At 49.3% G+C, this 25564-nt stretch overlaps 1 protein-coding gene across 7 annotated transcripts in view; it reads right to left on the minus strand.

Moving 5' to 3' along the window:
* Window positions 1–25564, minus strand: part of LOC119697133 (mitogen-activated protein kinase kinase kinase 3-like) — a 79465-nt gene that overhangs the window by 11976 nt on the left and 41925 nt on the right. For 4 of the 7 annotated variants that reach the window (XM_038127356.1, XM_038127359.1, XM_038127354.1 and 1 more), the window contains 7 exons: window positions 20772–20815; window positions 19686–19785; window positions 14475–14588; window positions 12858–12969; window positions 5149–5282; window positions 2491–2564; window positions 288–355 (listed from right to left, as the gene is read on the minus strand). In XM_038127356.1, the coding sequence (XP_037983284.1) occupies window positions 288–355; window positions 2491–2564; window positions 5149–5282; window positions 12858–12969; window positions 14475–14588; window positions 19686–19785; window positions 20772–20815 (646 nt within the window). The remainder of the gene's footprint in view (window positions 1–287; window positions 356–2490; window positions 2565–5148; window positions 5283–12857; window positions 12970–14474; window positions 14589–19685; window positions 19786–20771; window positions 20816–25564) is intronic. The other 3 variants (XM_038127357.1, XM_038127360.1, XM_038127358.1) reach the window with 2 other exon arrangements.

Genomic DNA, 25564 nt, shown 5'->3' on the forward strand with positions numbered 1-25564 from the left:
GGTTGCTGTCAACTGATTCCCAAACCAGTCCCAAAGGTATTGCTGCAGAATCACAAAGGGTTAATGAAGATAAGAGCAGCCTGTGTTTGATGCTCTGGGCCTTTTGATTTTAGAGAATATTCATGTTTGATCATTGCTGGGTCAATTCTGAAGGCTTACCCAAGCCATGGAGCTGGTTTGCTGGATTACTTTTCATGCAGTGCCATCTCTCTAATAGTCTTGATCCAGCCTCTTTACTATATGCTTTTTATACATTTCAGCAAATATAAACCACCAAGAGTGCTTACCCATGCAATCAAGACCGTCTTTGGGATGGCTCTTCCTTCCAGGAACAGGGGTTTGGGGAAAGGGAGGGCTGCAGAAGGATGGGAAAAAAAAAAAAAAAAGATTTATTATATCAGAACAGCTATGGAACTGACACACTAGGGAAAGGACAGGATAAACCACAAGCTGCACTGACCACTGAGCTCTCATCTTGCACAAGAATGAAGATTGGTTTTTTTGGCTGGATCACAGCTTGTTCCTGTGGCAAACAAAAGGGATGCTGCAAAACCCACAGTCACCAGGCTGAAACGAAGCAGCCAAAGATCATCAGCCCTGTGCACAAGGCAGCTCAGGAGGGCCACAGGCTCCTGCTCCCTCAGTGTCAAGTGTTCAACCACACACCTCTGCTTTCCATGGACACTGCTGAGCTGCTGCAGCTGTTCACACCAGAGTCCTTCAGCCATGCTCAGTTCATGCAGTTTCCCTTCTCTCCAACATCATCTCCCACCTCCCTCACAGAGACTCTGCAGCACCACTGGGAACATGCAGCCTCTCACGGGACCAGGAGGGAGAGTGTGGCATTGGTGCCTCAAGGTCTTTAAACTACAGTGAGAGGATGGAGAAGCACTGCAAGGGGATTTCTGCAATCCCAATTTCACCCCAGGCTCTTAAAGAGTGAGCTGGGCATGTGGATTTTCCACTCTCTCTTTTAACAATATGGGCACAGAGAAGAAATCAGCTTTGTAAGGTGCTCTGGCACCTACTCATGTCAAAGCTGATCACTGCTGTGGCAAAGAGGAGTTTGTGGTTCTGTTCCTAACCCTCAGCCTGCTCACTGAGCCTGGTGACTTGCTCTGTCCTCTTGGGCTGATGCCATCCCAAACAACTGGCTGCAAGGCCTCTGCCACCTCTCTGCAGGAATAGTCCCACTCACTCCTCCTCCTTGGAGTAATGCAGCCCTCCTTGTGCCTTTTCCAGCTCCTAGACCCATGACTGGACACATCTGCCTGCTTTGGAGATGAAATCAGGCCATGCCACCCTCCTCACAGACTGAGCTAAAAGCCTAAAGCTCTCCTCTCAGTTCACAGCAGAGCGTTACAAACAGCCCGTGCTCCTTCTGCTGCTCTTCTTGGCAAAATCTGTGCAAAAGCAAAGCTGGGCCAGAGAGGTTGGGAACACAAGGAATCCAGCTTCGATACAGGCCTAACAATGAGCCAATACATCACAGGAAATTATTAAAAGCCACAAAAAGGAAATGGACCTTGATGCTGAGACAGGTCCAAAGTGCACAGAGCTGCAAACCCGAAGCACGCTACACAATCAACCCAAGGCAGGCCTGCTGGAACACAGCCTTGGGGCTGGATGGAACAGCAACAGCGGAAAAAAATAGACAACCTTTGATGCAGATGGAAAAAAAAATACACTGCTTCCCAAAAGGACACTGTGTCTTATCCACAGCTCACCCTGCACAGCAGCAAACACAGGGATTCTGTGCACGTGGGAGCTGGGATCCAGCTCAATGGCAGCAGGCACTGAATCGCAGCCTGGGTTAGTACAACATGTCCCAGTTGCTTCCTGCTGAGGAGCTAAACTTAGTTACTGCTCATCTGGTGTCCCCAGCACCTTGACTGACACGTCTGTGGCTGCTGGCACTGCACGGGGGCTGCTGAGTTTGCCAGTGGTCAGTGGAGAGCAAACAGGGTGCCCGGGAAGGAGGAGGCACGGAGAGGCTGATGGAATATTGACCTGGTGACTCCAGAGAGCCAGAGGGGAAGGAGGTGCTGTGAGGGTGGTGAAGCACTGGAAAAGGTTGCCCAGAGAAATTGTGGATGCCCAATCCTGGAAGAGTTCAAGGCCAGGCTAAATGGAGCACTGAGTGGAAGCTGTCCCTTCCCTGGATGATCTTTAAGGTCCCTTCCAACCCAAACTATTGTGTGATTCTGTGAGAATTTTTCATCTCAAAAGGCAAAAAAAAAAAAAAAAGAAAACCTGGTCACACAAAGCTAGGTTGTCTTTGTCCAGCTCAGATTACTCCAACTCAAATCATACGATTGCACAGACATCTGTGCTAGAATCTGGTTTTCAGCAATAAAGGTTAATTTGTTTTGCTCAGGTGCATCCTCATCCTAACAGAAACCTCAGGGACTGCCACTGATCCTGTTGCTCTCCTGCTATGGAGCAGAGGCTGCAGTTCAGCTTGTGAATACGGTGACACACACAACTCACCTGTCCACAGACCTGTCCAGTGACTGGCAGCTCCCAGACAGCGAATCATCAGGGCTGATGAAAGCTTCAAGCATCTGACAGAGAAAGAAAAGGGGAAACAACCATAAAACCATGCACTGTAGCTCCCCAAGCTCCAGAACTAGCAGACCTCTGCAGGGTCATCCATTTATGATGCCTTCTCTGCATTACTGCTCTTTCCAGCTGTTATTTGCTGGTAGGAAAACTGAAGCAAAGATCATTAGCACCCTGATGTTCAAAGCGTGCGGAGGAGTCAATGAGATTCAAAGCGCTCAAAGCATTTGTGAGAAATAATAATATTACTACTAAAGGAAAATATCTATCAGGACACAAACGATGTGCCCAAGGCCAAGTGGATATTGTGTACCACAGGCAGGACTGCAGCCCTGGGCTCCTGACTTCCCGAGCTGCCCTGGCACACGAGCCCAGCCTTCCTCCCTGCTGATAAGCGCAGCATCATCAGGGTTTTGGCTGGAAGAACTGGCTTGGCACTCACCAGCTCAGTGAGTCAAAAGCTGCATTTGTGTTGCTTCCTGGATGAGACATTGTGCTGGCCAGGGTTATTTATAGCTGGCTAGTAACAATAGAGGGTTTGTAAGGAGTGGTAAACCCTGGAGCTGTGTGCACTTCCACATGGAGCAGAGCGGGCTCCGGGCCACGCTGTGCTGCCAGCGGTGCCCCGCTCCCTCCTGGCCGAGGACATTCACTAAGCCCTGCTCCACAGCTCATTCCTGGGAAAGCTGAGCAACAAGGGTTAAACACCATGGGGAGCCATGCTTTGCTGCTTCCCACATTACTCCTCCTTCCCCATCAGGCTCCCTTTCCCCAGGCTGTTCCCATCAGCCCTCCTCAGCCAGTTGTCAGCACAGCTCATGCAGTTTTGGCCAGGCAGTCCCCACTGCAGAGTGCAATCTTCTCTGCTTCCTAGTTTGTACCTGAAACCTCCTTCAAAATGCACTAGGCCAAAGAGGAGCAAGCACTCTGACAGAAGCCACTCCCCACCTCTGCCAGCCTTGCCGGGTCTCTTCCAGCAGTTAAAGCTGAAACAGACTCATTTCTCAAAAGCATAAAATTGGGAATTGGAGCATGCTCCACACTCAGCCTCTGTTCATCTGCCAGGCTGGTCTCAAGACCACAGTTACATCACAGGCTTGCACAGGGGCATTCCCCAAAAGGCAGCAAGCTCCAGCTTCTGAGTGGCTTTCCATGAGGCACATATGGAAGCGGCAGTACAAGAACATTTTCCATGAGGCACATATGGAAGCAGCAGTACAAGAACATTCTGAAGGCAAAGCCCATATAGGGAAAAGCAGAACTTCTCAATGAGGAAAGACAAAAACCCCCAAATCATTCCCCAGACCTGTTTTCCCTGCTTTTAATTCACCAAGCAAAGGGCTGTGGGCCACCCACAGAGTGATGCTAGGGAAAAGCAAGGAGAGCATCTGGGAACCTTCATCTGGAGCAGGCTCAGGGCTCTGAATTAATGGAGCTCCACACACAGCCAGGGGAGCTGGGCTGATTTACACCCAAGGGGGTCACAGGGACCCTCCCCCTGCACACACACACACTTTGTCTTAATCCTCCCCAACATGTTTTGGAGGCATGTGCAAAGAATAGAGAGGCAGCTTTTGGCTGCGAGGAGCACACGATACATCTGCACTCTGACGCTGCCAAGACTCACCCGGAGTGACTTCTTATTTTATTAATGGTTGTATAATAAACTGTTGAAAACACAACTTTGCCATGGAAACACTGGCACAGCCCGCATGCAAATGTGGAGCTAGTAGGTGCTTTTGAGTGTAGGAAATACACATCTCCCCAGGAACACCCTTGGGGGCCAGCATAGCAGCCTGATGGATTGAGTTTAGTGCCTTCCAGATGTCCCTCTGTGTCCCTCCTGCAAACCAGGGATTCTTGGTCCTGTGTTTCCAAGAGCTTTGCTCAGACAGCCCAGCTGACTTCACAGGATCTACACTAAGCTCTTCAGAGCTACAGATTGAGCAGAAATGCAAACAGAGAGGGAGGTGTAAGCTGCTCTCACTGTGGTCCCTTGACACTGCAGAGCTTCCCTCACCGTGGGTACCAAGTTGACTGGAGGATGAGGTACTGCTCAGCACTGAGGAACTTGCTGCTCTTTTATTACTGAGGGACTGGAATATACAATTTCCTTATTAAGAGGGTTAAAAAAATATAAATGGGGGAGGGACAGAGACCCAAAACCACAAAGGCTGTGGGCAGAGCCAAGAACTGTAACTGGAGCTCAGGCAGAAACACCACATGGGAAGCAGCCAGAGCTGCCGATATCCCCAGGCTGTTGCAATCACAGGCAATCGGTTGCTTGGCACATTCCCTCATGGCCCTGGGATCTGGGAAAGCTGTGGCCACGAGGGCCTGGCAGCTGGTGCACACGTGTGCCCCAGATCTGTGCTGCTCCAGAGCTACCTGAGGTGCCTGGGCACATTTGCCACCCCCACTGGCTCTCAGGGTTCCTGGAAATCAGACTTTCCCAGGCACGTCAAGCCGGGGGGCACCCATTCCTGGAAAAAGCTGGCCTGAGCCCCAGAATGTAAGGGTGGGAGCAGCTCTCCCAGCACAGCCAGCAGAGCTGTCCCATTCCTGCCACAGCCCAGCCCCACTCACGTTCTGGTCCATGGTCTCGGGGATGAACTCGCCCTCGCTGTTGATGCTGGTGTAGGAGCCCTGGCGGGCGATCTGCTGCTGCTCCTCGGGAACGCTGCCCGGCGGCGGAGAGCTGCGGCCGGTGTGCAGGGAGCCTGGGACAGCGACAGACACGGCTCAAGGAGGGCACCCGGCAACCCAAACCCTCCCAGAAACGCTGGCCCAGTGACCACAGAGCTCCTGGAGATGCTGCTGGTGTCAGCACAGGAGCCCAGGGCGGTGTAGTAAGTGACACAGACTCTCAATTCACTTTACTAAGAAACCTATTGCTTTTTATACCCTAGTTCCCTACAGGTGGACTTGATTGGTCCTTTTAATTAAAACACCATCACCACTGCCTAATTAAGAAACCACCCTTTGGTAAACATATCTCCATAACACATTCCACACGCTCACAACACCAGGTGCAGCAAGTGAAGATAAGAATTGTTCAAAATTCACAAAAAGATGCCTGGGAAAGTTGTCTGTTGCCTTTCTGCTGCCACAGCTGGGTTTGAACTCATGAGGATGGGAATGGAGCTAGAGGTGTGATGCTGTTTATGGGCATCCTCCAAAGCTTTAGCACCAGGGAGGGTTTGTTGCTGTGAGACCACACAAAGTGTAGCAGAATTGACATTCAACACACCCTGGATCCTAAGAGCTGTCACTGCATCCAGGTGTGAGCTAGAAAGGAAAGAGCTCTGGGAGTTCTGCTGTGATTCAATCAGTCAGTCTCAAAGCAAACCACAAACTCACCTCCCCTTTGACCTCTGGGCATTCCCTCCCTGAAGCAGGTCACTGTCTTGTCCAGGCATGTGGAGAACAGCCTGGCTGTGCTCAGTACATCACTGAAACACTTGTTATATGGAAAACAACTTACACTCAAATACTCTCTTCTCCCCCTTTCCCCTACACAAAAGTAAAGACAAAGGAAAATCAGCCCTCAAATCTAAAAACCCCAGGGCAGGAATGACCTATGGGATCAGTTTGTCACATTTTTGGCCAAGGGAACTGTCTCCCCTGTCTATAACCCCAGAGCCTCTATCCTGTGCATCCTATGCACAGACAGCAAAGCTTCCACTGGCTCCCTCACAGGGCTCGTTTAGCAGAAGGTGATTTCCATTTTGCACCTGGGAGAGAACACCACAGCTTCTTTAAGAAGATGTTCCATTCCTCCAAATCCACTCTATCCTTGTGCCTTTTCAAGCTTTAGGGACTGCTCCCCTTGCTTGGCCCAGCTGCAGAGTCTTGGCCATGCTTGACTGCCTGCAGTCCCTCCCTCCATCCCTGTGCTGTCGTCACTCCAAGGCAGGGAATTGCTGACGGAGATCCGTGTGGATCCGTGCTGCAGCTTCAGCTGGCACCGTGCAACCTGAGCTTTCACACAGCACAACAACTTGTTTTCGTGCAGGCTTCTGAGAAGCACACACCCTTGAGGAGATGGAAAGCACACGGAGATGTGTTTCCTCACATTTTGTATCCATTTTGTGGCACTCCTGCCAGTTCCTGGGTTCACTACCACCATTTGCTACCAATATGCCCAGGGCTGAGCACAAGAGAAAGGTACTGGGAGGGGGCCTACCCCATCATGGAGAGTCAACACTGATCTATCAAACAACACTTCTGCCTCTTCTGCATTGCCCTTACTGTGCCAGATGGATCTCTGGAATAAATCCATCTGTGCGATCAACACGATCAACCCGAGTTCCCACCTTTCACTTAAGCAGATACACATCAGGAGCTGTGAATGTTAACAGTGTCACACCAGCATTAAAGATCATTAAATCAGGCCTTTGGGCTGGATTTACACCAAACACACAGATTTGTCTGTCCATGCTACATCTTCCTTCTGACTCCCTGCTTAGATTGTAAAAATAAAAGTCATATGGCTTTGAGTTACTTTTTTTTTTTCTTCCTATTTTCTCCTTCACAGATTTCCTGCAGGATAAGAACACAGTGAAAAAACTCCAACTGAAGTAATGCCAAGATCAAGAGAAGAGAAACTCTCAAGTGCTGCAGCACTCCTAACGAACTGGCTTTCCACCAGCCCTAAAACAAAACCAGTTGGGAAGTACAGCATCCTCTCTTTGAAGACAAATAAATAAACTTTTAACTGTTGAGCAGTTCAGGCACCCTGAATAAATCACTGCATCAGCAGCCCCTCGTTTGCTCAGCAGATGCCAATCTGGAATGCAGCACAAGGACATTCAGGTGGCTCTTGCCCCAGAAAGCTGCTGGAGGATTTAGTGAGGTGTAACTGCTGCATCTTAGCCCTGCTGAGCATTCTGTTACTGCTGCAATGAGGTGTGCATCTGCTCATGCACTATTGGGATCTCTTGCTCCAAGGACTCACTTGTTATCCAGAAACCCTTTGACTATGATTTTACAAAGATCTGTACATGCCCTGTTTGACTCTGAACCCAGGGAGTTAAACCAGATTTATCACAAGCACAAAGACTTCCCATGATCTCCCATTAAGCCTCTGCCTGTAACAACTACTCCCAGCCATAGATCAGCTGTGTTTGACCTTCCAGAATCACGTTTCCTGCCAAAAACTTTAAAAGGGAATAAGACACCAGCTATTTCCCAGCAGGTAAGGAAATTAAACAAAGTGCTTAGGCTTTTGCATGCTTGGAAACTGCTGGAGTGAAGCAGATCCCTTTTCAGCCAGGCTGTTTGGGTAGAAGTGCTGCCCAAAGTAATTTTTGCAGCTTCACACCTCCGGGAGCACTGGTTGCTGCTGCTTTGCATCCATGCATGTTCTTCCACCTGGGAGAAACACGGAGAGGTGCTGGGAGCAGAGCTCTGGAGATCAGGATTGATTTCCCACTCCAGCCCTATCCTGCCCTGGTAACAAAACCTCAGGCAATCCCAGTGCTGCTGGAGGATGGCAGGAATGGAAAACAGGGGTCAGAGAAAGAGAGCAACAGTGGTACTTCACGGCAGGCTTAATCCATAGATGGGAAGACACATTGGATATACCGGATAATGCTGATTAATCCACCCTGAGGCAGAGGAAGAAACAGACAGAAAAGCCCAGATGCGCCTGTTTGACACATCACAGATACTCTTCACACTTGACCTAATACTCAAGAAACAGCAGCAGCATCAGGCAGGGAGAGGAGGCCCCCAAGGGAGTGTCCTGGCGTCTATGGGACATCATGTCACCTCCAGTGGGGATGTGTAGCATTCACATTCTCTGAAAAAATCCCTTCGCCCAGGATTTTTCTCCTGGGAAGCTGAGAAGCCTCAGAGAAAAAGGAAAACAGTTCTTATCTCATTTGCTTCTCCTGTGTTTTGCTCCTTTGGAATGTGTTTGGAGATTGTTTACCAACAGGTGATTGTTTCATTGGTTTCGTGTGAATTGTTTTGACTTAATGGCCAATCAGGGTCAAGCTGTGATGGGACTCTGGAGAGAGTCATGACTTTTCATCACCATCTTTTTAGCATTCTGTAAGTATCCTTCCTGTATAGTATAGTTTAGTATAGTATTCTTTAATATAATGTAGTCTTATTAAATAATTAGCATTCTGAGAACATGGAGTCAGATTCATCATTCCTGCCTTCATCTGGGAGGAATGCAAATACAGTAGGGATGGGGCAGGCTGTGAGGCACTTCTATACAGGCAGAGTGCTGGCCAGATCTCAGCAGCTCTGTTTGGGATTCCTGAACTCAGAGTTGGCCTTGGTTGAGCAGCTGACCTCAGATACTCTCTGCAGCAAGGTGCTCTGGGGAGGGATTCCTGCTCCGCTTCCACACGCGAATGTAAAGCCATAGATTGGAGAGGAGAGCACAGAGTGTCCTGAGGACACAGAACCAGGACAGCACGGAGACTCAGAGTCACTGCTGGCACCCACTGGGGCCTTTCATGTTCCCTTCTGCTATTTCTCTTTAAGAAGTGCCTTCCATGCAGTATGTGCAGAGCTCGTGGTGCTGCACGTACAGCCAGCTCCCCTGTGCCAGGCTTGGCTTCCCTCCGCCCCCGCATTCCCTGGCTTCATCTTCCCCTGCTCTTCCCAAAACTTCACCCACTACTGACCAGCATCAAGCAATGGAAGAGAAGCCCCTGAAGAGCCAGAGCTGGGGAGGGTTTGCTGGCAGCTGCCACCACTCACAGCTGCAGCCACAGGGAGCCCAGCCCTGGGATGACGTTCCCAAACAAGGGACACCACGTCAGGATGTGCTGCTCCTCTGAGTCCTGGCAGAAACACCAGGCTCAGGACAGGGAGAAAGAGAGAAACCTGCTGGAAGTTTCTCTCTTTGGTCCTGTCAAGGGGAGCTGTGAGCAGATGGATCAAATCTTCCTTCATTTCTTCTTTTCCAGTGGGATCCCTACAAGCCTCCCTCCTCTCCTTGCTGATCCTTCTGAGCACGGATTTCTACATTTTGATTTGAGGCAAATTTAGGGTACTTTTGAACTAATAAGCAAGACAGAACCTATTTTCTAGCTCTAAAGCAGCTGGTGTGATGCACATAAATAAATTTTCCTCCTCTTCTCAAAACAGAGCAGGTTTCATCCATCCTAACTCCTGCAATACTCCTGGTCTGGAGAGAGCTGGCAGGCACATGAAACCATGGCTCAGCAGCCTGGTTTTCCATGAAAAAAACCTCAGCAAAATAAAGCTTCTAGTAAATGTTTCTATTGAAATGGTGATGCTGGAATGGGGCTGTTAAATAATTTTTGGAAAATGTTCTGAACCATGTATTTCTTCAAAGTAAATAAAAACAATCCTCAGTTATCTGAAAACCAGAACCCAAAAAGTTTTCTTTTTTCAGTCCAAATTCCCTTGGGCTTTTGCTGGCCACCAAAAAAGTGGAAGAGGATTTCCACTGAAAAAAAGTTTATGGGAAAAAAAAAAGAAAATATTGACTTTGCATAAGGTTTTTCAGGGACACGGCATGAAGACATTTTCTGCCCAGCAGAAGCAAAAATAGCTAAATCTTCCCCAGAACATCTACCTCCCTTCCAATGTGCTTGTGCCAATTACATACAGTTTTATTATTTTCCACTGCTGTTTACATGGCAGAGTCAGCAGAAAAACATGAGACATCTCAGAAACACAGAGAACATGACCCTGAACTACCTTTTAGTACAAAGACACTTTAAATCTCCTTTTAAATGTGGTTTTAGGAGAAAAGCTGAACTGAATTAAGATCCTCTTTTGATAGCAACCACTTTGATGACAGCAGAAGGAAAACACAGTGAAATGCCTTGTGACTGCAAGGGAAGAGGAGTTTCTCCTGCAGAATTCCCAGCCTCTTAGGATGCCTTTTGACTATGCACCAAGTTCAGTGAAATTCCCACTGCAGGAAAACAAAACACGGCATCATGTCTGTCTGTCTGTCTGTTCCCTGATGCTGGGTTTTATGCTCCATTTAAGATGCTGCTCTCCATTTCAGCTTGCTGGAGTTTCTGCCCAGCTGCTGGATCGCCCAGCTCTGACTCAGGAGGTCAAGAATGCATCTGCTGGATTGTGAGCACCCCCTAAGCAGAGCTGCAGCAGCTTCCTACAGACCCCAGATAACCCAGAGAGAGGAGTGCCCTTCTGTTGTCTTGCTGAGGGCTTGCTGAAACTTCCTGGCAAGACTGATGGCTTAGATGGACAAAGAAACAGGTATGACTGATGCTTGGGCTGGTTACTTTTGCTACCTGACTATGTAAAAGTGCAAAGGACTGAGAGTTTGGCACATCAGCTCCTGAAAATCCCAGCATTAGCACACTCTGCATCCCACAGCTGGTGCTGCCCAGTGCTCCTCCGCTGTTACCTTGACTAAAGCAGCACATTATGTCCATCCCTCCACTTCTTTTCAAGCATTCCCTCAAAATCCATTTGTACCTCAGGCTCTCACCCTTGCAGAGCTGATATCTCACCCTTTGTCTGCCTTGCCTTGGCTCAGGGCACTCTTAAGGCAGTGACACCTCACAGTCCGTGGGGCAGAGCTGGTCAGGAACCAGCAGCTCCAAAACAGGAAGGACAGGCCAAAGCATGGCAATAAAAGTTGGTAGGAAAGGCTTAACTTTGCAAGAACCCATCTTCCCACCAGCACAGCTACACATGGAATCAACCCTGCCCATCAGGCTCAGGCTCACAGGTCAGTGACAGCTCCCAGTGCCAAAGCTCTTGGCTCATTAACAGCCTAACATGTACCAAGAAAAAAAAGAAAAAGGGCAGCAGAGGAGTTTTGCTCAAGCATTTTCTGCTGAGACTCTGTGCTTTATGTGCTCCTTTCATACAGGGTCATCTAGTGACTCTGCCAAACTCTCAAAAACCATGTGAGCTAGGAAAAAAAAATAGAGAAAGTCAAGCCTATACCAAACGTCAGGCTCAAGGAGAGCCCTTGCACATGTGCCACCCACCCCTGGCATCAGTGAGAGCTGGGCATGGCTGCACAAGGGCTATGCTGGACCTACCCTAGAGGAACATTTTCTATACATCTTGTCTGAGATGCAGCAAACCACAGGATTTGTTATCAGCACAGGCTATGAAACAGAGGAGGGGGGAGCCCTTGGACAAAAACACTCGTTTGTTGCACAGAGAAGAGTTTGGAAGTGTTTGCTGCCATATAAGTACAGTGTTTGCTGCCATATAAGTGTAGAGGATGAAATATTTCTCCATGTGTATTTCTGAAGGAGGGCCCCACTTTATTCAAGGCTGTCAGTTCTACAGCTGGTAAGTACTTGCATGAAAATGATAAAGATCTGTGGAAATTACCCTATAACCTGCACCCAGAGACACAGCAGAGAACATTCACTGTGGGAAGAAGTCATTCATCCTGCCTGCAGGCTGGAATATGAATAATTCTGCTCTTGCTATACAATCCTACATACTGCTTTACTCTGCTCTCTACAAAATCCTCCAAGTTCTTCACACAAAAGCTCCTACAGACAGCTGACCAACAGGATTTCAAAAAGCTCAGATAATTTTAGAAAGCAAGGAAAGCATAAGCTCAAGCCAGAAAACCAAAGAGAAAACCACACAAGGCTACAAACAAACTGCAGGTTTTTTTGCAGGGCTGCAAGAGCAGATCAGGTGTTTGCCAGCCTGGTTTCAGGGGTTACAGGTACCTGCTTCCAGCACCTCTGAAGGAAAGGGATGCTCCCCTTCCTCTGGAATGTCACCACTGCACACATGCCCCTGAGAAACCCCAGAAACAGCTACCACAGATGTCATTTACCCACAAGAACAGACTGGTGGCACACAGACACTTATTTGGTCTTTATGTGGTGAAGCTGGTCCCAGCCCAGGAGCTAAGGAGCCTGAGCCCACTCTGCTACTTTATCCTGCCACCTGAGAAAGGGGGACAGAAACTCAGAGAACAACAGCACATGCTTAAAGGAATAACCAAAAGTCCCAAACAGCCTTGGCTTTCTACAGATTATCACTCTGCATTTTGATAAAGCTCAGTGGAATCAAATCAACTGGAAAAATTTTATCACTGCATTTCCCACCCCCAAATGACAGCCCGGGTTCCCCATTCTCTTCACCTCTGTGCTCAGAGTGGCTCTGCTCAGCACAGCCTCTCTTCCTTCAGGCTGAGGACCAGCAGCAGCTGCACCGAGTCACTCTGGGGGACATCAGGGTGGCCATCCAGACTGCAACACCCACGGGGTTGTGACAAGAAAAGAGGGAGAGGGTGGTGGCCAGGTTGAAGCAGCGCAGCACTCCCCAGGGAGCGTTGTCTCACTCACCTGTGGAATACTTGCGCGTCCTCTCCGAGTCTTTGTACAGGGACCCCATGATATCACCCATGGATCTGGAGATCCTCATCTCATGCTGCTTGCTGTTGTTGGGCTGCAGGAGCTGGTGATCAGACAAAGGGAATGATCAGAATTGGCCAGAGCCCTGTGGACACACCATGTGAAACCCTGCATTTGGCTCCCTGTGACCCTATTACCCAAGAACTATTAAAAAAAAAAGAAAGAGAAAGAAAGAAGACATGCACGTAATCTAGAGTGATCCAAAAACCATTCACAAACAATTCACATCTGCTAATAAAACAGTCTAACAACATTAACCTCCCACAGATAATGGCAAATACAGATATTTGACATAAAAGACTGTTCCTGCACTCCATTATCTCTAGATAGGTACAGAGACTGATCACTGGACTGAAAACACTGGCAATCCCAAAATCAGCACCTCTCCTCCGTGCTGCCTAGACTCCACTGTCAGCTGAGGCACTGCACAGGCTCCTCTGCAACAGGGCAGAGGAACAGGGAGGGGAAGGACAGGGAAGACAGGTAAGGGAAGAGCAAAGAAAAGCATATCCAGCTGGTAACCTGGTAGCAGCCAGGTTTTAAGAAGATTCTAACACCACACATTACAGTGAACTGTGATTTTATGATAATTTGCTGTATGACCTCAGAACCACGGGCTCTCACACACAGGAGCATGGCCACATGCTTCAGGAGGGGATGGACCTGCTCTCAAGGGCGAGCAGGGATCCACCTGGCTCCTCTGCTCTCAGCAGCTGACTTGCAGTACTGCTGTGCTCTCACAAACTGCCCCATTTCCACCCAGGGTTTAGGAAACCCCAACTGATGCCTCAGTTTCCCCTGGAACTCTGCTCCCTGCACTTCCCAAGCCTCCCAAAGGGAGGGGAGAAGCTCCAAGGGCTGTGAGCACGCGCTGAACAATGGGGATAAGTGAGTTTCAAGACTCCCAACCTCTCCAGTACTTCTAGGAAATAACAAGAAGAAACAGAGTTGCAACATCTACAAATCCCTTGCTTTACAGCCTGTGCTTGGGGCAGCACGACATGTGCTTTGGCAAGACAGTCTGTGCGAGCGAGGTCAAGCTAACAGGCTTAACTGCAAAACCACTGAGCTCAGGAAAAAAAACTAATAAATAAATAAAGATGGAAAAAACCCAGACAGTCCTGCATGAGACCGAAGGATTCTCCAGTTTGCTCTCCCCAGTCTGTAGCACGGCTGCAGCACATGCAGGGAACAGTCCCCACGCTGCCACCCAGCACGGCGAGGGCCAGGGCATCACCCTGAACACAGAGGAGAGGTGAAGCATCTAGCAGCATCTCCAGGAAGAGAGCACAAGGAGTTCTCTCAGCTTTGAGGGGCAGCCTGGTGTTTAACCCTTCACAGGATGCAGGAGCCAGAGGGAGCTGAGCTCAGCCTCTGGGCTACTCTCACAGGAAGATTTCTGAGCAGCTGAGCGAGAGCAGGGCTGACCCCCCCTCACAACCAGCCTGCCCTCTGCTCTGCACCATCAGGAGACTCCTTTCCACTCCCCAACACAATAACAAGGCACCTCAGGCTGCACACAAAGAGCAGAGAAGGTGAAGGGCTCACGTTCGCTTTCTTTGGAGCGCTCACAAGGATCCGCAGGCTCTTCAGGGAAGGGCTCAGCTCCAGCTGTTCCATCGCTTTGTCCAAATCTTCCTGGGATTTCAGTGGCATCAGGAGCTGGAAGGGATTAAACAAACACCAGAGGATGGCAATGTCACACTTTTGGGTAAACAGAAGGAGGCAGATTCCTACAGGGAGCAGCCTGGGAATCGGGGGATGAGGGAGGAACCCAAGGAGGCGATGGAAAACGGGGCCCCCGTGCCCTCCAGCTCTAATATTTTCTTCCAAGACCTCATTTACCAAGGAACAGATGCAAAAAAAAATCACAACAAACAACATCTGCAAGGAGAAAGCTTAAAGGTCACACCAGCAATCCAGTGTGGGAAAAGGAGAGGGCTGGGATGAAACCTTGGGCTTGCTGCCTGCCACTCTGGGGCTGCTCTGATTCTGCAGGCAGGACCTGCTGCTACCCAGCCCCAGAACAACCCCAAAACAACCCCACACATTCTTGGTGGGTTGATGGTCACCCAGTGGTGCTCCAAGACACCAGTTATTCTGGCAGATGCTCTGTGCCCTTCCCTACTGCTGCAACCTGTGTTCCTGCACACTGACACAGCTCCCTGGTGTCTGGCCATCAGGTGAAACCAGGGAACATCCCACAAATAAAAGTCTTTTTCCTTTTGATGTGAAAGGTGTGCATTGCTCTCCTTCCAAGAACCACTTCTTTCACTCCCAGCAGAACAAATTCAGCTCCTGCTCTTTGTAAGAACAGAGAACTACACAGTGCTGTGTCTGTCAGGCAGCAAAAATCCTGATGTTTTCCTGGGAAATGGCAGAGCATTGCCCTCATACCTCCAGGGGATACGTGACCCTCCCAGCCTTGCTGTGTGGTGTACCATGTCCTGCAGACAACCTGCAAAGCCTCCGACGCAGCTGCACTTCAGAGGAGCTCTGTGGCCTTCTGCTGCCCTGGGCTAAGATTAAAAGCACAACTTCTTGCCCCTCATTCCAGGATATTCTGCCTAATCTCATATCAAACAGGCCTCAGCCTCTGCAGGTTGCCTGGGGCACTGGATCCAAGGCAGCACATGTTATTCCCATGCCTGTGCCAAAGTACACTGCAACTCCACTGACCAAAGGCACCGAGCAGCCGCAGCTCCCAGCAGGCTCTCACTGCTCTCCCTGGGAGCCACAGCTTCCCAGAACTCCTGAAAGGTGGCTCAGCCCTCTGGGCGATCGGAGCTCCTGCCACCAGCCACAGCAAACCCACCTCAGAGCAGCTGCCACACAAGGTGACACTCACAAGCCAAATGGGACAACCTTTGTGATCCCAGGGGGCTGCCAAGGGTTAATAAAAATCTGATTTCCTACTGAATTTGTGCACTGTCAAAACATTCTTGTTCAAGGGATGCAGGAAGTAACTGGATTAGCCTTAGTACCTGAACAGCAAAAGACTTTCTTCTTTCTTGAGCTAAATGAGCCTTCTTGGCTGGTGGCCTGCAGGCAAATACACCTCAGACTTATGGCCAAGAAGGCCAGCGATATCCCGGGGTGCAGCAGCTCAGGGAAGGGAGCCTGCCCCTCTGCCCAGCCCTGTGAGGCACATCTGGAGTGCAGTGCCCAGCTCTGGGCTGAAGAGAGCCAGGGAGCTCCTGCAGCAGGGCCAGCTGAGGCTGCAAGCAAGATGAAGGGACTGGAGCATCTCTGTTATGAGGGAAGGCTGAAGGAGCTGGAGCTGTTCAGGCTCCAGAGGAGATGCTGAGAGAGGACCTCATCCCTGTCTGTGCCTGTCTGCAGGGAGGGCTCGGAGCAGGGATCAGGCCCTGCTCCCTGTGGGCCAGCAACAGGACAAGGGGAACAGGCTGGAACTGATGTCCAGGAAGTTCCCCTGGGAACATGAGGCAGAATTTCTTCCCTGTGCAGTGACTGAGCCCTGAAGATTGTCCAGAGAGACTGAGGAGTCTTCCCTCCCCGGGGATATCCCAGAACCATCCAGACACAATCCTGTGCCATGTGCTTCCCTCTCTCTTCTTGACCCTGCTTAAGAAGGGAAATTGGACCTCTGGGGTGCCTTCCAACTTGACCCATTCTGTGATCCTGATTTCCTCTCATCCTTCATTCATATTTGAATAAACATCCTGTATTCCCCACGGATATCAGACAAAGATGGTACTGAGTATGTCTCCTAAATGCAGTGCTCAGTCTGCTCCCTTAAGCAGCAGAGGGGGAGAGAGTCCCTTGGGGCACTGCTTAACCCTCTTGATGTTCACAAAGGCTCTGCCTCAAGCACACCAGGCTCCTCCTCTACACACCCCCAGCCAGAACTGAGAATGGTGGAGAGCTGCTCCCCCTTGTTTCACCCCCAAGCAGAATTTGACTCTGAAGTCTAAGCTCAGCCCCACTGCTCACCCATCCCTTCACTGAGCTCCTCACGAATGTTCAGAGCAATCCCCCAGCTGCTGCTCTGAACAGAATGTTCTGTAGGTCACTCCATCTCTCTCCAACATCACAACATGAACATGTTTGCATGCCTCCTTCAGAGGAGCCAAAAACATCAGGGAGAAATTGCCCTCTTGTAAAAGGGACTGGAGCCAGTATTTAGCTTGGCTTTACCTATTACCCACATCTGGCAAGAAAATTCTGCTCCATTTGGCTTCCAGACTGTGGCACATGTGGGTATCAGGAACAGGTATCTGCTATGCATAAAACTCAAAAGAGACTCATGTAGAACCATGGATGTAATTGCCAAGGTGGATTCCCAGAAACTGGGTTTATTTGATCTGAAGACTGAGTAGCTGTGATTAACAGCAAAGTTTACCTACACAGAAGTTGCACAAACAGAGCTTATTGGATTTTTTTTTCCTTGCTTTTAAATAATATCCTCCCCTGGAGCATGAGGTTTTAGTGGGGGACTTGATGGTCTCTCCACTGCAGGCTGAGAAAGTGAGTTTTCACCAACTGCAGCAGCACTGTCAGACCTCACTCTGTAAGACACCACAGAAAGCCAAAGAATTGTAGGAAACGGGGTTGGGGAAAAATCTGAGAGGTCAATTAGTTCATCTTCCTGCCCAATGCAGGATCAACTGGCATCAACAATTCTCGACAAATGTCTGTTAAATATGCTTTTATCTGCTCCCTCCCTCCCCCCCCATAATGCTGCCTCTGCCATTTCCCCAGGCTTTAACTCCCCCTAAGCTCCCAGAATGATGCTAAAGGGCAGCCTTGGAGGTCAGAAGAGAAATGGTGGCACATGGAGGTGCAGTGAACTTCTGCCCAAGTCACATCACAAGTCCGTGCTGCCCCGGCCAGGCCAGGCTTTGCTGTCCCACTCCTCAGAAAGATGAGCCCAGCCTAGAAGTAGCACAGACATACCCCATGGGGGACACCCATGGCCAGGCCCCGCTCTTATCTACAGCAGCCCCAGCCTGCTGATTCCATGGTCCCACCAGGATGTGATTCATGTGTGCCCCTGCTCCACCCAGCTGGCATGCTCATCTCACTGAGCCTGGCTTCAGGACACCTCCTCCACCAGGACAGGGAGTGCCACTCAGTGAGATTTTGCAGGGGGCTGCTGACCTCAGTCTAAATTTGGTCTACAAGGTGCCACTGCAAGAGAGGTGTCTGATGGCAGCAAAGAATTACTGCACAGCTCCCCTGGAGCATCAAGACAGAGTGAAATATTTAACTGCAATGAATCTGTGGTCACGTTCCCTCTGAAACTTGCAGTCATGACACCCAAAATCCTGACCCAGGAGGCAGATGGTGGGGTGTCACCACGTGTACATCTAGGCTGTGTCCCCAAAGATCCCTCTTGTCTGTTTATTGTGTTTCCAGAAGAACAACCCTGAGTTACTGCTCCTCAGACATCTTCCCAAAGCTGTGGGCTCTCACAAGCTAGAACTTCGAAGTGTAGGAAAAAAAAGCACTGCCCTAAGAAATCAGGAGTACCCAAAGGCCTGCTCATGGCCCTGCTGTGTGCTGTGCACATGCCCAGAAAGACAGTCTCTAACATGGGATAAAATGCATTATTCAAGCTTCTGTTTGCTGTTGTTGGAAAGAAATCCTCTTCCAGTGGGAAGAAAGCTGGAATGAAATGAGTCATTCCTGGAGAATTCAATGGCAGGCTTTTCCTGGGAGGGCTGTCAAAGAATGCCCAAGATTAGAAACCTGACTGCATTCAAAGGCAAAACCCAGTGGACACTTTGGTATCATGAGGTACCTATTGTAAAAGAATAGGAACTTTCTTTGTGGAGCAAATCTCTATTGAAACAGAAGGGAGAAAATAATAAATGGGGAGAAAAAAAGAAGAAAGGTCTCTTCAGGACCTCTCTCTCCATTCATACTTTAATCAAAGGCTGCGGGTCATCTGCAATTAATACTTGAACAAGGCAGCTGCCAGGGCAGATCCAAAAGGATCTGTGTTCAAAAGCCCACCCCTCTGCCATTTGGCCCTCTCCTCCTTCCCAAAGCCAAAGCCACCCCGAGAGTCCAGTGGCTGGAGATGCCTCACAGGAAAACACTGAGCACACCAAAAGAGATGCCAAGGATTTGCCCCTTCTGCTAACAGCCCTCAGCAGGACCCTCCTTCCACACACAGTGCTGGGCTCAAAAGTGGGAAAAACACAGAGGCCTATGTGATGAATGATGGAGGAGAAAGACCTCCTCGCCTTAAAATGCAAGGCTTGCAGATGGAGGGTTTCTTGGCTGCTTTCATGTGGCCACAGGGGCTGCTGCAGGAACGTTCAGTGATGCACATTTCACTGCAGACCCAGCCACAAGAACGTGCACGTCGTGCTGGGGGTTTGGGTGACACAAAGTCAGGGCTGGATGAAAGAACACTGTGTGAGCAGCACTGTCCCTCCTGCTCTGTGCTTCACGCTCCCGCAACTGCCCCCGAGGTGGGAAGGCTTCACATCCCTGATGGAGTGAGAGGGATCTTCTGTTCTGGGGGAAAGACAATGTTCCTGTGTAACAGGCCTTACTTGGAATAATTTTGACAAAGGAAAATCCTGGTTTGAGGGCTGAGAATCCATCTGAGCTGTGTTCAGATAACAGCTCTTGTGCACTCACTAGCTGGGAAGCACAAAATAAGGTTATTTTTCTTCACATCCAAGTAAAACACAAAATCAGGGCCTTCTGAACAAACCACTGCTCAATTCTGAAGTTGACAGCAGGCACCCCAAAGCTGCCCCTCAGCAGTAAGGAGAAGAGTACCTCATTGTTCACACAGACCAAGTCCATCGTCTGCCCAAAAGCATCCGTGACCTTCTGCACCACTTCCTTGAATTTGACTGGTCTTGGAAACTGGATAATCCTGTATAGACAAACAAACACAACAGCAGTCTAAGTTTAGCAGAAGGACACCAGAATTTGGGATTTGACTGGCAGAACAGAAGAAAGGACTCGTATTCCATCACAAAGCATAGAGACTGCTCCTTGCTTTTACTCCTCTGCTGTGCCCAAGAGGGGACCTGACAACTCTGCAAGGACAGCTACCAAAAATCTTTGTGCAGCTCCTCTGCTCCACTCTCCAATGTGAGTACAGGTGGCAAAAAAAGGTAGCCCAGCAGCCCTCCACTGCAGAAAACCCAGACCAGGCAATGGTCAGTGATTTATCATCTCTGTTTTCAGTAAGAGGCTCTGAACAGGGAGGAGGGCTGGAAGTGGGGACCATGCAGTTTGGCATCCTGTGACTCTCCTGTACCATCACACACAGCACCTCTATAGGTACTTACAGCAGGTACAGTCTAACCCTAAAATAACACTACTTAAATTTTCTTTGGCTTTAACATGCACCTTGGACCATCAGCCTGTGTCCTGCCCTGTCACAGTCACCAAGCAGAGGCGATTCCATGAAAATGTCAAGCAGGGAAGGGCGGACAAGCTTTAACTCCCAGCCCTATTTTTATGGGACCTATGCCCAAAATCTGGTTATCTTAAGTAAGTGTCATGGACTGCTAATCAAAGGACACATTTCTGTGGAGTTCCAGCTCCACGGTGGTTCATCAGGGCTCAAAAATTAACAAGAGAAAAGGATCCAAGTGTGCACCCAATGTCCCTGGCAAAAGAGGCGTTTAGTGACTTCCAGCTTGGAACCATTTTGCCTGCGTGCAAATCCCAGGAGCTTCTTGTGGCAAATGGGATGATGAGGCAGGGCTCTTGCATATGAAAGTGCAGCTGATTTTAGGGGAATGAATCCTGCTGTGAGCTCAGCTGCAGCTGGCTGAAGTCAGCAGGACAGTGTTGGGTGGAAAAGGTAATTTTTCCCTGTGTTCACAGGGGACTGGAGTAGGTACCTACCTTTTCTCTCCTTCATATTCAAACTTGATCCTGACACTTCGCTGCTGAAAGAAAAAGCAGAGAATGGTGAGGCCCCAAACTGCATCCTGGATTGACCCACAGACCCAAAGCTGACAGGAGTTCTCAGGGAGACTCTCCTAACTCTGTAAGGCATCTGCTTTATTAGGCCAAGATGCCTGGTGGACTCACAGCCTTTGGGGACACTCCACATTGCTGAGGAATGTGCTTGTCAAAAAATAAGTTCTTCTGTAAGCAAGAAGGCACTCACCTCTATAACTGTTAGTTTTAATAGAATTAATTCATAAAGCTGAAAATTGTTCTGAACTCTTGGGAGCAAGGCACTATTATCAAAGAGGCCAATATGGCAAGTGTCTGATGCCTGTCCACCTTCAGTGCTTCCCATGGTTTCACCCCAGCACTTTTCTCTTGGAAACCCAGAAACCAAAGCTCAGAGGATGTTTACTAGAACACAGGAATATTTGGGGTGAAGAATTAAGAAGTAAAAGCAAGCAGTCTCTAATGGAAGTGGAGACAGACTAAAATTTTAAAGCCAACAGTGCTAGCATGGTTGAAGGGCTGGTTGCTATTTGGTTAGGACCCACAAAATGCAAAGTGTATCAGGCCCAAAACACAATGCACAGCAAATGCCCTCCCTGAACTGACCCATTGCTCACCTCAAGAGAAACCACAACATTTACCCAAAGAAGAGCCAGTGGAATCACAGGCACACTGGGCACACAGCTGTGCAGGAACCAGTAAAAACCACTTCTCCCATCCTCTATTTGTGCATATTTAGCAGCAACCAAGACCATAAGGAGCTTTTTCATTCCTTCAGCTTCTCAGGCCAAGTCTGAGCCAAGCATCCCTCTAGCATCCCTTAGATCATTCCAGGACTTTCCGACGGTCTCCAACACAGATCAAACCCCTCTTTACTCCCCAGACCAGGTCTAGTCACCCCACTTAACCAGCATTTTCCTCCCCACAGTGCCCACCAGCCTCCTCAAACAGCTCTCTTCCCATGCAGAGAGAAGTGCTGGCCACCTCCCTCCGAGGTGTAACCCCAGAGAGGGCTCGGTCCCGCGCCGCCGGCAGGGATAACTCCCGGCTGGGTGGGTGACAGCCCTTCCTGAGCACAGCACTTATCTCTGGGCCTGGGCTGCCAGTGTGTGAAGGCACACTTTCCATCCTCTCAGAGGGAAAGCAGAGCTGCAGTGAAACAGCTTTGTTCCTAATGAGGAAAAGGAGCTGGAGCGGAGCCCTCGGGTTTGTTTTTCAACCGACAGCTCCTCGAGTTCTGCAAACACCCACCAAAATTCAGGAAGTCGAGGCTGGAGGCAATTCTGTTGAAAAGCATAAACAGATTCAGGGTAAACACGCTGGATCACCCAAAAATGCATCCTTGTTATCTCTGCTCGTGGCATTTTCTGTGCTTCCGGAAGGGCTGGGAAGAACCAGTGCTGGGACAGTCACCAAGTGGGGCACTCCAGCAGTGATACAGGCCTGTGCTCAACAGGCACTTACATCACCTCGCTGGCTAAAGCCAGTTCTCCAGACCCACAAAGTTTGGAGTGTTTCCAGGTTCATTTCCAGAACCAGGCCCAACTTGTAAAAATACCAGATTAATTCTAAACCAGTCCAAAATTCCAAAGGAGAAGAGATGACCATAACCAACCTAGTGCTGAAGGTTCAAATCATTCTGGAGAGACAGGCAAATACAGGTGGGATTGCCACCTTGGATTATTTGTGCTGGAAAAGAAATTATACAGGCTCTTCCATGCCAATTTTTACTTGCACGTGCCTCTCTGAGCAGGCCTGGCTGGTTTATTCCTCCTGGATGCTGGCAATAAATTGTCCAGCGTGGGTTCACTGACTATAACACCACAAAACCTTTCTCTAAAGAAAGAGAGAGAAAAAACAATCAGGGCAAGGAACTTTCGAGGTTTCTCCTTACAAAGAGCAGGACGTGGAAGGGGAAGAGCTCACACAGCTCTGGCCTCACTGCAGGAAACCTTTCAAAACACAGGTTTCACTTTCAGCACAGCCCCAAACATTGCACTGAGCTGGGATGCAGCACACGCTGCCTGGTTGTGCTGAGCAGCACAGATTTCACAGACAAACAAGTTTTGAAAAACAGCTTGTGGCTGGAAAATGTCAGAACACTTGTCCAAAGCTCCAGAGAGAGAAGAAAATGAAAAAAAAAACGAGCCACGACCCTGCTGCATCCTTTTCTTCTACATCAACAACAAGGCTGATGTGCCGTGGCTTGATGCCAGCAGAAGGACGCCAGCTGCCCCACACTGCTCTGCTCTGCTTCTGAGCAGAGCTACAAACACACTGCCTGCAACAGGGAAATGAAAACCCACTTCATTTCTTAATTAGATAACATTTTTCTCTAATATAAAACACACTAACCTCTTGCCTCCCTCCAAGAAACCAAGACCTTTAGCTCGCAAGCATTTGGAAGAGGGATAAAGTCATATTTATCAGTCTGAGAAGTTGATTACGGTTTAATTTTTCAGGCTTCCCTTGGCTTGCTCATGTTTTTGACCTACAGCTCAAGCTGAATTCATCACTGCTATCAGCAACAAATACTTTTTTCCTTTCTTAAAGAAAAAAAAAAAAAAAAAAAAGAGTGGGCAGTGCCCAAAGTACTAGGAAATCTCAGGGGATGCAAAGCACTTCCTAAACACTGGAGCAGGCTGTGATTTTTTACACCCATGGAAGTCTGGTTTGCAGCAACTGGTTTAAGATTACACAGGGAGCCTGGGGCACTGCCAAGTGCCAGAGCAGAACCTCGTGTGAGCCTGCACCCAGCACCTCAAATGAACAGTCAGGGGGAATGCAGGACCAGCACCTCCTCCATCAGGAACTCAACACAGCGTGCAAATGTTGAGATGGAAGAGGTGTGGGTTGTGGAAACTGCTGGGTTCTACTCGCTTTTGCAATTTTGTGAGGAATGTGACTCCCTTTGCACAACCTAGGTTGAACTATTCACTTTCCCTGCCATCAGGTGTCACATGAGGTCAAGGGCAGCCCTGTTCTCCTTCAGTCAAGAGGTCCTTAGTGGGTGTTGGAGAACAAGCTGAGACATCCAAAGGCTTGTGTTAAATACAGTGCAGGAGAGGGGTCAAGACAGCCACAGGCACCAGCCTTAAACCCTGAGCTCTGGCAGAGCATTTAAACAATATTTTCACCAGCACTGTGAGAGCTCAGGCAGGTAATGGAACAAGCAAGGGAAACTGAGGCACGAAGGCAGGAGAGGTTTTGTCTAAGGGTATGAAGAGAAAGCCCAGCCTGGGGAGGAGAAGGCTCCATGGAGACCTTCTTGCAACATTGCAATATAAAAAAGGGGCTTTATAAGATGGAGAGAGACTTTTTACCAGGTCCTGTAGTGACTGGATGAGGGCAACAGTTTTCAACAGCAAGAGGCCAGATTGAGGCTGGATATAAGGAAGACATTTCTACCATTGGGTTGCTGAGACACTGGAACAGGTTGCCCAGAAAAGCCGTGGATGCTCCATCCCTGGACGTTTTCAAGGCCAGGCAACGTGGTCTAGTGACATGTCCCTGCCCACAGCAGACAGTCTGGCCTTTAAAAGCCCTCCCAGCTCAAACCATTGTGCGGTTCATTCTCTGAAGCAGCACAGTGGTAGAGAGAAGCCCAGAATGAAGGAGTTTGGCCTCCTGGGCTGTGTGCACTGAGCAGCTTTCCCTCTCTGTGTGCGTTTCCGCGCGGGGCACGGAGGAGCCCACGGCCCGGCTGGCGCCTGCAGACCCTGCTGCGACACAAACAAAACCAGCGACAGCCCTGACAGGAAATACCACAGCCATTCCCTCCGTTTCTACAATAATTTCTTCTCCAAAATACTTGTACTGGCATTTCCTCCAGCCCTGCAAACAAATGGTATTTTACTCCTTCTTGCCATATTCCTCCGAAAGGAAAAAGCAAAGCCGCTGCTGTGGCCACAAACCCATCGCCATCCTTCCAGGCTTTCCTTGAGGTATTTTTGGCTCTTTCCTCAAAACTTCGGATTTCACAGAGAAAAGACCACAACTTCCAAGCTTCAGAGAGGGAATCCAGATGGGAATTTGGGGAGAAAAGGGGCAACTGCTTTTGCCTCTTGGCTAGGGTCCATGTACCCCAGCAGGCTGGGCCAAGCTTGGTCCTCGGAGCTGGAGCAACAGCCCTGTGTGCTGGTTTAGATTAAGGAAAACGTTGGAAAAAAACGGAAAAAGTGTTTCCAAATGAGGTGAATCATGATCTTATACAGAGATCCCTGAAGAGCTGACTGCTGTTTGTAATAAAAGCACACACAGAGAGCAGGAAAACAAGCAGCTAGTCCTAAAATGGAAGCAGCTCTGGAGGAGCAGAAGATGCTGAGCACCCTCTCTGCTGAACAGCCAGGGGGTTGCTCAAATTGGGGTATAGGGCCAAGCTGAGCCTATGGAGAAGGCTGTCTAATGGCAGAGGCAGGCAGGGGAGCCAGCCCTGCACCCTCCATGCCTGTCTGCATCTGAAACAACTAAAACTGCCACTCTGGAAAATCCCAGACCAGCACAAATTCAAAGATTCCCCCTGACATGTCCTCTCCTCCTCCTAAACTTTGCTGCTGTCAGAAACAGTGCTCTGTCCAGACCCCACTTCTGTGGCTTGCTTTAGATCTGCTCCTGTCAAATCTAACCAGAGGACAGCTTTGCCCATGCTGAGATATCACAAGGATGGAGCCTTTGGATCACTTCATCCACCCAAATCCACAGCTGCCTCTCAAACCAACTGGGACAAAGCCTCTGAC

Source organism: Motacilla alba, chromosome 2 (genome assembly GCF_015832195.1).
Source record: "Motacilla alba alba isolate MOTALB_02 chromosome 2, Motacilla_alba_V1.0_pri, whole genome shotgun sequence".
Taxonomy (NCBI): domain Eukaryota; kingdom Metazoa; phylum Chordata; class Aves; order Passeriformes; family Motacillidae; genus Motacilla; species Motacilla alba.